We start from the raw sequence: 13,136 nt of genomic DNA, 5'->3' as shown, positions 1-13,136 counted from the left end.
AAAAGAATGTGTTGTGTTATAATCACTAGCAAATCAATGGGTCCACTGGTTAATCATAATTAATTAAACCAAGCATCATATCATGATTAATTATCATCATAATTAGTGTGGTTAAAGAAATGGTTTCCAGAGATAACAACACTACTTTCACAAAAAGAAGTCTTGATCCTGTCCTATGTTCTAAGCATTGTGATTAATTAAAAAAGGCAAGAAAATGTCAAACTTCTCAACCTTTTCTTTTACACAAAATTTGTACACTAATGACGCTCGTATGTTGTATATTTATAAAATATTATAAAGGATGTTAAAATAATATTTTATTTCTTTTAATATATATATAGAGAGAGAGAGAGAGTTGAAGTAGGTATAGAGTGCGCTATGAAAAAGGGACTCATCATGATATGCTTGTTATATAGATTTGTTACATATAATCGCTGATGATCATTTTGCTAGGGTGTAGGTCTACCATTGGGAGAGAATTATGGATCTTTCTAGATATATAATAATAGTTTAGAAAAGGTTAGGGTTTGTTCTTCTTATTATTTTTAAATAATTTTTAATTTTTTAAAATAATAAAAATATAAAAAAATATTATTTTAATTATTTTCCGTCAAAATAATCAAAACATGAAAAAGAAAAGATAATGTTCTAGACATTTTGGGATTTTCTCATCACTGATGACTCACTAATGGGTCTTTTTTTTTTAAATATCTTTTATATTTTTTAAAATAAATAAAAACTAATTATGTTAATAAGATTTAAATTCATTATTTTAATACAATAATTAATTTTTTAAATAATTGTATCACTACACTGATATTTATTTTATTTATTTTTTTACACTTACAGGACTGTACCGCACTTGTGTGTTAAAGTGAGGTTACAATTGCGTACGAGGACACGCGATGCGCATGAAGCATGATGACAAGAAGTTGACATTGACGCGCGCTCTTCCGAACCGTCCGATCAAAGCAACAGCCAAGTATAACCTCCCACTCTCACGCTCTTACGTGTCATAAACAACACGCCGACACTTCCCCCTTTATCTCAGTCGTCACTACGTATATATCCATTCTATAGTATAGACTAGAGTCTCCTATTCTCTACTCTTGCTAATGGGGCAGTGCTTTCTTCTTTCTTCTTCGTCTTCGTCTTCTTTTCATGAGGTGATTCTCAAATCTCAAGTTCTCAGCATATCGTTAAGCATTGTAAGAATTAGAATTATATATGTCATTATTAATGTTTATGGCTAACGGTTTCGCTTTTTGTTGCTAGAGTTGAAGGCCTGGGTTGTATATATGTTCTGGTGATCGATCAGTCGGAGTAAGAGATTAATGGCGCTGAAGCTATAAAGGTCAGTTGGAATGTGTTAACGGCCTTTTGGACGAGTTACGTTAAGTGTTGGACGCTTGGTCTGTGTTGAATTGCATTTAATTTTGTATTTGCTTCTCTCTGATTTTCGAATCCGTGATTTGGTGCCAGTGCCGTGCTTCATCTACTCTTGTGCGTCTGTGCGCGGGACTCGTTGATCAACTGATCAGAAATGAGATTGTATACTTCGTTTCCTTCCTTTTCTTTTCTTTTTTTTTTAACTTTTGCTGTTTGATTATTTGCTGCATATTCTGGCGTGAAAGCTTTGTTCAATTTAGTGAGGTGATCGGAAATTTCTCTTGTGCGTTAGATTCGTTGATGAACTGATAACAAATTCGACTGTAGACCTTCTTTTTCTTTCTTGTCTTCTTAATCTTTTGTTTTGGCTGTTTGATTATTTGTTGCGTATTCTGGCGTGAAAGTTTTGCTGAATTTGGTGAAGTGATCGGAAATTTCAAGCTTTCATGTGCATGACGAAATGCATTCTGTACGGATATTTCAGTTTGCATTTCACTCAAATTAACAGATAATAGCCAGCTCATTAATTGTTGTTAGGTTGTTTGTACTGTTCGACAGTTAGAAGTATTGGTTATTTTGGTTAGTTAGTTTCTTCTCTTGTATTATTTAAAGCTGCTTGCAGCTCATTTGGATAATAAAATTTCGAGTATTTTTTCTTCTAATACAAATTTGCTTCTCTCCTTTTGCTAGAATGGCCGATTCCAGAGGCAGAGGCCTGTGTACTTGCAAAATTATGAGCCTTAAAAAATCATTTGGTGTGATTGAGTATCCAAACTGTTTCTTTTCATGAAGCTATAACCTTAAATTATTCACATCTGATCAATCAGATTTGGCATTAATATAAGATAAAGAGTTTGGTTTCTCTGGGGTGGGTCACTACCAGCATTTTCCTTTTCCTTGTGTATAAAGTACAGTTGGGTAGTTCCTTAACTTGTGCATAAAGTACAGTTAGGTAGTTCCTTAAGTTTTACCAGTCAATGCACCCCCTTCAAACTATTTTAGATTCTGTTCTAGCAACTGGAAATAAAGGGTTGTACAGCCTTATTACATTGTCCAGGAGCCTATACTTCTATCTCATAAAAGCGCAGTCATGAGTGGTTTATATTCCATTATATTGTTATTAGTGCTTCTCTTCAACTATCATCACTGAGCTTATGCATTCCCCTTAAACATAAATTTAACCATGAAAGCTTATGGTAACTAACAAGCTTCACCTATATTTGTTTGGCCCTCATTTAGTTTAATAGCGTAGTTTTTATTATTCTTGATATAAATAAATAAACTTAAGAAATAAGAAAATCAATATAAACAAGGAAGGATCTGTTTACAACTTACCTGAAAAAAAAAAGATCTATCTACAAAATCAGTCTACTAATTTCAACAGAAGTGACAACTCTTACCTGTGCTGACTAGAATGAGTAAAATTTCAATTACTTAGGAGAGAAAGTGGCTTCTCTACTAACACTTGCTTGAGTTCAGAAATTCTCAATTATATTTTCAGAGTGAACAATGTATGCTATCCTTCCCTTAAAGATCATTTAGGCAGGATCTCAATTATAGCCCTGGCCTTGCCACCAATCACTACAATGCTCACACCAGCCTCACATCCCAGTAACGGTCATAACATCATCCAAACGCCATCTGTGACGGGCCACTGAGCTTGCAGATTTCGAAACCCTGTACAAGACGTTTGTGCCTTGGGATGCTTAGCAGAATCTTCATTTTAGGAAGCTATACAAGAAGATGTCTGCTTTCAAGGACAACTAAGTCCCTTCTACTCTTGTTATAGGGTAAAGGGACCCTATGGTTACGACTATTTGTGCAGAGACTTTCCCCCCACAAATCAAGGTCCAACTGTCTTTAATTCTTGAAATATCTAAACCAACAATTGGGCATGCATCAACAGAAGCATCTTCAACATGTGGTACAGTGGATGGCTGTTGATTCCGACTGTCTAAATCTGTTAAAGTGAATATTTTAGATCCTTAGTCAACCGTTGAAACTTTCCTTGTTTAATTTGTTAGGAAGGTCCTAGTTGATGCAACTTGCATCAGAAGCAAAGAAGTTGAAGGCACAGTTCCAACTTCAAATTAAACTGTGGTACTGGATGATCTTCTGGTGGTAGGATCGAATTCATCCAGCCACCTCTTTGCAGTCATGTTTTGGTTTTCACTTGTACTAAATGTTCCCATTTTCTGCCATATTATTCTTCAAATTGAAGTTCCGCCTGGTTGTTTATGCAGATTTTTCAAGTAAAATTTGCTCCATACTTTTTCCTAAAAGATCTCATGACATAATGGATCACAAGACATGGCTCTGGAAGAAAAAACCCACTGAGAAGACCATTATTGCAGCTGATAAAGGAAACCTTTCACGCCAAGGAAATGAAGAAGAGGTAAATGAAGGATTCTTTTCTCAACCTTTTTCCTTCTACAGGTTTTTAGTGCATAGGATCAGTACAATTGCTTTCTTGCATATTTCATCTTGAACTATGCTTGAACAGAGTGAGGTCTATTATGCCATAATCTCATAGAACCAGTAGGTCTAATGCACATGCATATCCAAGCATTCTATTACAGTTTCTAAAGTAAGGGTTTTTGCTTACATTCTTTATGGGGTTGTTGCGAAGGCGCGTTTCTCCATCCAGGTAAAGATAACAATTACAGCAGAGCCGAAGCTCATCAAGAAAATATTTGAATCAAAACACGTGAAGTTGCAAACATGTTGGACAATTACTGTAGTTATGCTGAAGTCTATAAAAAATTAATCAGAAGTATTTGAAACAGATCCTTTCAAATACTTGGGATGTGATTCATTCGTGTGAAGGTCATGGGACTGAAGTTGTGCTGTAAATCATGTGATATTTCGAATGGCCTATAGAGAGTCTTTGTCCCACATTGGTAGGATCGAAAGCTTTCCTAATCTTTATATATACATTAAGTCTACTTGGGCTTATGCGAGCTGTTAAGAGAGTTGGGCCTCGAGCGCATGGGAACGGGCCAATCCAAGGCAAAATCTTCACATTCCTTCGCGCTCTTGTAAGACACAGCAACCAATTGCTCTTCCTCTCTGTTCCTTCTCCTTCCTGCTCCTATCATCGATCTGCTGAGTACACTGTTTCTTGCTCTTCTCTTGTTCCCAAATCACGTGAGTGCACACGTATTTGGAAGGGCTCGTTGTATCCTGGGGGATAGCCACCTGGGCTCTTGCACCGTTTGTGAGGGGGTGGAAATTATCCTTAAGGTCAGTAACGTTTTCTGTGACCTCCCGAGCTTCATATACTTGCTGTCCGCCTCTGTCCATTTTCGTCCAAGAAGTTTTTTACCCATGTTCTACTTTTACAAAAGAGCAGTATTTTCCTCTAGTAAGGTAATTCTCCTGGTGATAGCCCTGAAAAGTTTATTGGAACAAGGGACACTTCTCATTTTGGACCATCTACCCTGTGTATTCATCTGCAGGGCTGAGCCAGAAAAAATACCTTATTCAACACGTGCACAACAGCAGAAGATATGGGACAGCCAATTAAGAGAAAGCAAAGTTGATCCCTAAGCCATATTCTTCATTTGAAAAATAACATTGGAAATGATGCTAGTCAACCCAGCAGCTCTCATGCAAGGCTGTAATGTCATATCCAAAAAATAAGAAATAAAAACAAAATCACAAATAAAAGGCGAAAGGAGGAATCTACAGCAACGTTTATTGAGAATGAAACTCTTCTCCTAACTTCTGTATCCTACCTTACTCCATAAGAATCCCATAGCCATAGATTTCAGATTTCTAAGTGAGTTTATTTAACTGTGCATAAGAAACATATAGTAACATTTATCAAAATGTTTACCTGTGTTGAACCTTTAATGTGCACTCCAGTCCCCAAATTAGGTGAGAATTTGTTTATTAGCAATTCTTACATCAATATTCTTAGAATTGGAATAGTATCAGAATGAGGATGTCTCGGTTACTCTCTGATTATCATGCTGTAGTATAACATTGTGTAAATATCATGATGGTATAGAGATCTGTAAGGATCAAGAGCATGCCCCGCCTTATCCAAAGTTCCCATTTCTGCTGACCGAGCATCATTAATAAACCATTTCATGATTGGAAATTTCACAGCATATTCTCCAAGGCAAGTCCGAAGAAATAATATTCAATGTGTTTGATGTGTTATGCATCCAGAAATAGCTTACTTAAAACTGTGCACTTAGACAACCTGGTTTAAGTTGGCATGTTTGAATTGGTCAGCCAGGAGACCCAGTAACATGTCCCTTGCCATATTTCAATAAATCAAACTCCCTTTATTTGTAGCGTCCAAAAAGAGTTTCAATCAGAGGATGAGATTTGGCATTTGGAAGCTCCTGGTAAATCAGATGGGTGAGCCTAGTGTGGCTATTATGTGGAGGCTAACCTATATATGAGGTTGAACTACAGCTACAAGTGAGCTGAGCCTAGAAGTTAGTTGTTCAAGCTTGCCTTAAAACCTTAACATGCTATGTGATCTTTTAAAGTTTTGCTTGTTTATTTTTTCTAGATGATGCATGATGAGCTTCGATCAATGCAATCCCGAGCAGAGCTGAAAGAGTTTTATTTTTTATATTATCCCACATTCCAACCAAGACATATAAGCTTAGGAGGATGAGAATGAGTACGAGTCAAGATATTAAAAAACAAACAAACTAGAGTTGACAAGCTTCAGGAGGTATTAAAGCTCATGTTATTTACATGAGAAGGAATAAAACAAAATTTTAGGAATGAAAGTCAGACTCAAGTAAAGCTTATTTTTTGTACAGCTCTACTTGGAGCTCAACAAAGTCTAGCTGTTAAAACAGTAAAAGCCTATATTTGCAAGGAAAGCATTCATCTAGCTTCTTCATGAGAAGTCGCATTAATGCTTATGTTTATCTGAGTGGGGAGTTGGAAAGGAATGAGTAGAAAGTTTAATAGAAATTTAATTTCTTCCCAAAAATCATGTATGCCCTTGCGGCATTGCTAATCTTTTTTCTTTTGTTATTTAGATACTGGCACTTCTGACTGATAAAGCAGAGTTGGAGAGAGACCTGATAATACTAAATGAAAAGCTTTCTTCTGCCCTATCTGAGTGCAACTCCAAGGATGATCTTGTCGAAAGACATGCAAAATTGGCACAGGAAGCCCAGTCAGGTAATGCATTGTAAATTCCTGAATGCTCCGTTTATACTCAATCCTCATGTCCTTTTTACTTGGTTTTGTATCCAATTATGTCTATCCTCATATAAATGTGCTCTCTTCAAAATCCAGATAATTGGACCACTTTAAATTTGTTTAGTGATTGATGTTCTTTTTTAGGCTGGGACAAGGCAGAAGCTGAAGCAATGTCATTGAAGCAAGAGCTAGAAGGAGCTTTGCGACAGAGAGTAGCTGATGAAGAAAGACTTGTTCATTTGGACATGGCCTTGAAGGAATGTATGCAACAATTGCGTTTTGTTCGAGAAGAGCAGGAGCAAAGGATTCATGATGCTGTGAAAAAGGCATCAAGAGAATTCGGGAAAACAAGGACTGTTTTAGAGCAGAAGTTAGCTGACACCAACAAAGCACTCGCCAAGTTAGGTGCAGAAAATACTCAGCTCAGTAAGGCTCTCTTAGCAAAGGAAAAATTGATTGAAGATCTAAATCAACGAAGTACTCGATCAGAGACAGATCTTAATGCCCTAATGGCTAGACTAGAATCAACAGAGAAAGAGAACGCTTCTCTGAAATATGAGATTCGAGTGCTTGAAAAAGAGCTTGAGATTCGAAATGATGAGAGAGAATTTAATCGTCGAACAGCTAATGCAGCAGACAAGCAACACCTGGAGAGCGTGAAAAAGATTGCAAAATTGGAATCAGAATGTCACAGGTTGCGCATCCTTGTCCGTAAGCGGTTGCCAGGCCCTGCAGCTCTGGCAAAAATGAAGACTGAAGTTGAAATGCTGGGCAGAGATCAAGCAGAAACAAGGCGGAGAAAGTCTGCTCCTTACCCAACTGGTTCAATGGACTTTGCTATCGATAATGCTCCCGATACACCAAACAAAAGAATCAACTATTTGACTGAGCAGTTGTATGCATTGGAAGAAGAAAATAGGAGTCTCAAAGAAAGTCTCAACAAAAAAACAAGCGAACTCCAATTTTCCCAAATCACGCATGCTCGCAGTGCTTCCAGATTATCACAAGTTGAGGTACAGCTTGAAGAACTATCAACCGGTCAGATTGGTGTGGAACCGGCAAGAAATATGGCTCGACCACATGAGATCTCTTTGTCATCAGTGTCTGAAGTGGGCAGTGATGATAAGGCTAGTTGTTCCGAATCTTGGGCTTCTGCTTTGATTTCAGAATTGGAGCATTTCAGAAATGGAAAGCAAATGGGGACACCATTGCGAAGAACTGTTGAATCTTCAGACATAGATCTGATGGATGACTTTGTTGAGATGGAAAAATTAGCCATTGTATCCACGGATAAGAAATTTGGAAGCCCTCGTATTGCTTCAGTTAATGGGAGGGAAGCTTTTGATCATCTAGAAATTCAGTCAGGTGGAATTTCCAAGATCAAAGGAGATAGAAAGGTAGTTGCATCCCCTGATTCCAGGTTGGAGCTCGGCATCATAAACCAGGACATCCAGACTGAAAACATATTGATTGGTAAATTTCCTAGGTGGCTTCAGGATATATTGAAAGTAATATTGGAGCAGCAGTGGGTCACACAGAGAAAGCCAAATGAAATACTTGAGGATATAAAATTTGCTTTGCAGCATGTCAATGGCACAAATTCCAGCAAATTTTTTTATTCAAGGGAAAGCTCAATCAGTGGTTACATCTCTCGGAACCTTTCGGACAAGTCTCCATTAATGAATTCAGCTAATACTGTAATCGGTGAGGAGAAGGCAGACCATTGCGATGACCCTATCCAGTCAAAACTGAGTAGATCAATACGTAAAATAATTGACCTTATTGAAGGAATCAGCTTATCAGCCCCAGATAATGGTGCCTCTAAAAATTTTCCTGCAATGAATGGTAGTCATTTCCCGTATGAGAATCCAGAAACATCTTCTGGCTACACGGCTCGTGTTCTTCAATGGAAAACTTCTGAACTAAGTGCTGTTCTTCAGAAATTTATTCAATCGTGTACTGATTTGTTGAACGGAAAGGTGGATCTTGAAAATTTTGCTGAAGAATTAGCTTCTGCTTTGGACTGGGTTATGAACAGATGTTTTTCCCTTCAAGATGTGTCGAGCATGAGGGATGCAATCAAGAAACACTTCGATTGGGATGAATCAAGAAGTGAGAGCGAGGTAGAAGGTGGAATGAATCGTCAACTTTTGGACGCAGGTAAATTACAGGTTTCCAGAGAACAGTCTTCATTTTTGCCCATTTTTTCAGCTCAAACTGACCACAAAATGAAAGAAACTTGTCCTAATATGAGAGAGAAAACTGAAAAACTGAAAGAAGAATTGGTAAACATGGAATCTAGAAGCAAGAACTTAGAAGGCAGACTCCAGACAGAGATTGATAACAGTAAATCTTTGATGATCCAACTTCAAGAAGCAGAGAAAACTATCAGAAGCTTGCAAAAAGAGTTAGAAACTCTAAAGGAATCCAAGGATGTGATTGAGAATCAAGTTGAGAATGACAAGTTGGTGAATGTAGACCTAGACACACAGCTCAAAGTTGTCAGTGTCGAACTGAATGAGGTCCCCCAGAATTTTGCAACTCTAGAAAGAGAACTGGAGAATAAAAGTAATTGCCGTGAAGAATTGGAGGCCACATGTCTTGATCTACAGCTTCAGCTAGAAAGGTACGTTTTTCTTTTACAGCTTAGTTTCACAGAGAATAGCATCATTTGTGTCTGTTATTGAGATAGTTCGGATATCTAAATATGTTTCATTTTCAGTGTTACGAAGAAAGAAATCCCAAAGTCTGATGCGAATCAAGAAGAAAAGGAACTTCGAAGTGTAAGTTACTATCCTCTGGTATATCCGACATATCTAAGGCCTTCACAATAGTTTCTCTGTAATAAGTATTTTAAGTAGGTTTTATGATAACATAAGCCTTTGATGCATTTTATATGCTACTTCCACGGAACTGTTGCACTGGAAACCTGTAGATACAGAGGATATCTCGAGCTCTAAACAGTCTTCTTTTTGTCTTCTTTACTAGCTCAGTTAGTATATAAGAATTGTGAAATGCTCTTTACAGGTAAACGGAAAGGACTTGAGCAGTGCAAAATAAAACTGTAACAAAAGGACGAAGAAAAATCTTCGAGTCACGTCTATTTAATTCATCTCTTGATCTAAAACGATATTTCTACAAAGTAACAGGACCAGTGCTAGAAATGGAAGATTTGCGATTTGGAAAGGAACATCACCTTGACAGTATCTCATTTGTCAAGATTTTTCTCATCTCCGAACTACATTTAGACAAGTGACTACTTGAGAATGCTTTAGCATGTTAATGTTTGTATATTGCACTTATTTTTCCTTATTTCCGAACTATATTTGGCCAAGAGACTATTATGAGAATAATTAGGCATGATGTAATGTTTGCATATACCCTGTAGGACTGGGAAGTAGCAGCAGCTTCTGAGAAGTTGGCAGAGTGCCAAGAGACCATCCTAAACTTGGGGAGGCAGTTTAAAGCATTGGCTTCGCCAAGAGATGCAGCCCTTTTCGACAAGCTTGTCTCCCACCCTTCGGAGAATATTGCCACGACTGCCACCCCGAAGAAGAACCTTAGCCGGCGCTCCTCGCTACGGGATAAGATGCTGGCTGAAGACAATGCTGAAGCTGAAAACCCTCCCAAGGTTCTAGACGTTAACTCCCGCTCTGCCTGTCTCCCCAATAGCACTGTAGATACTTCAGAAAGTTTTCTTCACGGAAACGGGACTAAACATAAGGAAATCCAAGCTGTTGGCAATTCACTGGCTATTGTGCCTAGCACAAAAAAGGTAGGTGGGGGGCCATTGAATTTCCTGTTGTGGATAAGAAAGAAAGGAAACAGCAAAAAAGTAACTCTCCCCGTAACTGCAACAACAAAGTGACCACAAGGCTGAGGCCAAGAGATCTAGTATTGATAGCCTTGATTTTTTATTGATTTCATGCTTGCTTGCTTCGAGTGTACAACAAGATTCATTGGATTTAGTTATCGGATGAGAGAAAGAAGGAAAAAATGCATCGTTTCTGTGTGATACTAATTGTTATTGTATTTGTAAATGAAACCAGAAGGGGGAGAAAGATTATTGTGAAATGAAAACATTGCACTTGGAAGAGATTCATTGCCAAGATGAAGGTCTGGATTTGATCCATTCTATCTTGGACCTGATTTAGAGGCTGTTTGGCTTAGCGGTTTGACTGCGTATAAGCCATTTATGCAGCGGATCCACTGTGCTGCGTTTGTGGTTAAATTGTTTGGGTTAGCATTTTAGCTTATACGCTATCCCACTGAAAAGCTGCTATAGCAGCATTCAACAAAAGCTGGGTACCCCCAGTTTTGCTAGAAAACGCTAGTAAGTTGACCAAGAAAAATACCAAAATACCCTCAAGTCGCCTTCGATTTTGGGTCGCGCCATCACCTGTCGCCTCCTTCTTCTTCTCTGATCTATCCCTGCCGCCTCCTTCTCCAGATCCGTCAGGCTTCCTCTCCAGATTGGGCGTCGTCACTGGTGGGTCTCCTCCTTGTCGCGCCATCCCCGCCTCTACTTTCAGTCGAGCCATTGCTAGACGATGAGATAACTGCGATGGGCGGCCTCATTCTTCCTTCTTCCAGTGACCTCATTCTTCCTTCTTCCAGCGATCTCCTTCTTCCCGATCCGTCCCTCTGGTATATCTCCTTCTTCATCAGTTTATAAATATATATATATATGTTGTGTATTTTATTTTTTTTTCCTGTATTTATATGTATATATTTTTTACATACAACTTATTTTTATATGATAAAATATACAAATAAATAATTTTTTATAATATATCAATATATATTTAATATTTTTATGCACTAAACCTAAATTTATCAACCTAAAGTATTGTATTAATATTTTTTTGATAATTATATATAATTTATTAACTTATAATTGTAAGTATTCTATTAATTATAAATTAATTTATAATTTATTTGATTAAAATAATATTTTTATGCTTTTTAATTGTATTATTCAGTATCACGTTTATTTTCGTATTTTTGTCAAGTTTTGATAACTTATCAGCTTTTACAAACCAAACACATAATCAATAATTGACAACTTAAAAGCACATCTATCCAAACGCATTATTAACTTAAACACAATCTAACTTTTAAGTTAAAAGTTAAATCACTTAAAAGATATTAAAAAAAACGCTAAGCCAAACAGCCTCTCAGCCTATTTTGCACTTTTTATGAGTGCCAATACCATTTAGGTAGATGTTTTTGTTTCTCAAAAATAACTTATTTCAAAATATTATTGTCAAAATATAATAACAAAGTTATAGTTGTGAAAGAGTTATCTTCAAGTTTTTGGGAGACTATAGTAAAACACAATTAGGGTGCAAAGTGTTTTCCGTATAAGTCATTTGATACTTAAATCAATAAGTAGATAAAATTTTAAGTAGATTGTGTAAAAGTTTTTTCGTACTTTGATAAGAATGATAGCTTCCTATTTATAGAGGTTGAAGATTGCCAAATGAAATAATATCTATATCTTTTATGATTGTTTCATTTGAATTTCTAAACAAAAAATTTAAGTAACTTGACGCATTTTTAAGAGGTTATAATTTTAATGATTCTTCTAAAATTGTATTTATGGAATTTGAAAAAGACCCAATAAAAGTCTCATAGGAGATACCCAAGAGAGTTATCTAGGAGGGTCTCTTGAGGATTGCTCTGTCGGAAAGATCTCTTGAATCTTCTTTGTTTGACTTTTTTTTTCTTAGACTTATTTTAGACTTACACTTATTTTCTTAAATACATCACAAAATAATGATATTTTTATGAAAAAAAAACACAACATAAATAAATATTTGAAAATAACAATAAAAATTTAATGTTATATTTAAATAAGAAATTAAATACAAAAATTTAAAAACGAACAAGTAAACACTCACAACAAAATCAAATCAAAATTTATCCCAACAATGTCAAAAGCAGCATGACACTTGGGCTTTGAGAACGAGCAAACACTTAATAATCTTTTATTAAATTCTATAAGTGGTTTATGAGGAATAGTGTCTAAAAATAAATTAACATAATTGCTTGTAAATGTAATAACTTTTAATTAAAGTCACTATTAACACTAATAATTATATATTAATGTAAACGTTGTTTTGTGCTTTACACCTATGAAACCCTAGTACATTTATTCATCAATCACACTTTTGCAATTAGTAGTTTCATTATGTTGTAACTCAAATCCATTTTTTTACTATTTTTAAGTTGTAATTAGGAGGTATAAGTTTTAGTAAAAAAAATTAAATATTAATTTATAACAAATGCATAATTACTCGTGACAATAAAAACTCTATAAAATTACTTTGCACATAAATAATTAAGCCTCGACAAGAATTGCAATGTGCCTCGCAAAAAGTGGAGAAAGTGGTAATTAAAAAAAAAGTTTGAAAAATGTGATGAAACGAGAGTTTTTAATGAAAAAGTTCGTAAATTGGCCAATAATTTCAAAAGGATGGCCAAGTGTCCAACTCCGCCTTTTCCCCCCCAATTTATGTCATTGCACTCCCCGAGAGCCCGAAGCCACCCGGCCTCTATAAAGGCCA

The 13,136-nt window shown here is 36.3% G+C and overlaps 1 protein-coding gene across 2 annotated transcripts; it reads left to right on the top strand.

Moving 5' to 3' along the window:
• Window positions 1-1,028: 1,028 nt before the first annotated feature.
• LOC127810575 (filament-like plant protein 7) lies at window positions 1,029-10,676 on the top strand. Of its 2 annotated transcripts, XM_052350119.1 has the most exons (9): window positions 1,029-1,166; window positions 1,276-1,354; window positions 1,483-1,551; window positions 3,414-3,510; window positions 3,633-3,784; window positions 6,402-6,546; window positions 6,712-9,193; window positions 9,290-9,350; window positions 9,956-10,676. In XM_052350119.1, exons 5-9 carry the CDS (start codon window positions 3,686-3,688, stop codon window positions 10,433-10,435), a joined length of 3,267 nt encoding a protein of 1,088 aa, XP_052206079.1. In that variant the 5' UTR covers window positions 1,029-1,166; window positions 1,276-1,354; window positions 1,483-1,551; window positions 3,414-3,510; window positions 3,633-3,685; the 3' UTR covers window positions 10,436-10,676. The 2 variants fall into 2 exon arrangements, with proteins under 2 accessions (XP_052206079.1, XP_052206078.1); XM_052350118.1 differs by lacking the exon at window positions 3,414-3,510.
• Window positions 10,677-13,136: the final 2,460 nt, after the last annotated feature.

Source organism: Diospyros lotus, chromosome 9 (assembly GCF_014633365.1).
Source record: "Diospyros lotus cultivar Yz01 chromosome 9, ASM1463336v1, whole genome shotgun sequence".
NCBI lineage: Eukaryota > Viridiplantae > Streptophyta > Magnoliopsida > Ericales > Ebenaceae > Diospyros > Diospyros lotus.
The sequence above is the reverse complement of the archived record's forward strand: the minus strand, read 5'-3'. Positions and strand labels throughout refer to the sequence as shown.

What these genes read in the sequence shown, in the direction of transcription:
- LOC127810575 (XM_052350118.1), top strand. Translation starts at nt 3,686, where the DNA reads ATGGATCACAAGACATGGCTCTGGAAGAAAAAACCCACTGAGAAGACC. An exon ending in GGCACAGGAAGCCCAGTCAG is followed by an intron (nt 6,547 to 6,711) that starts GTAATGCATTGT and finishes GTTCTTTTTTAG; the next exon opens with GCTGGGACAAGGCAGAAGCT. An exon ending in AAGAAAAGGAACTTCGAAGT is followed by an intron (nt 9,351 to 9,955) that starts GTAAGTTACTAT and finishes TATACCCTGTAG; the next exon opens with GACTGGGAAGTAGCAGCAGC.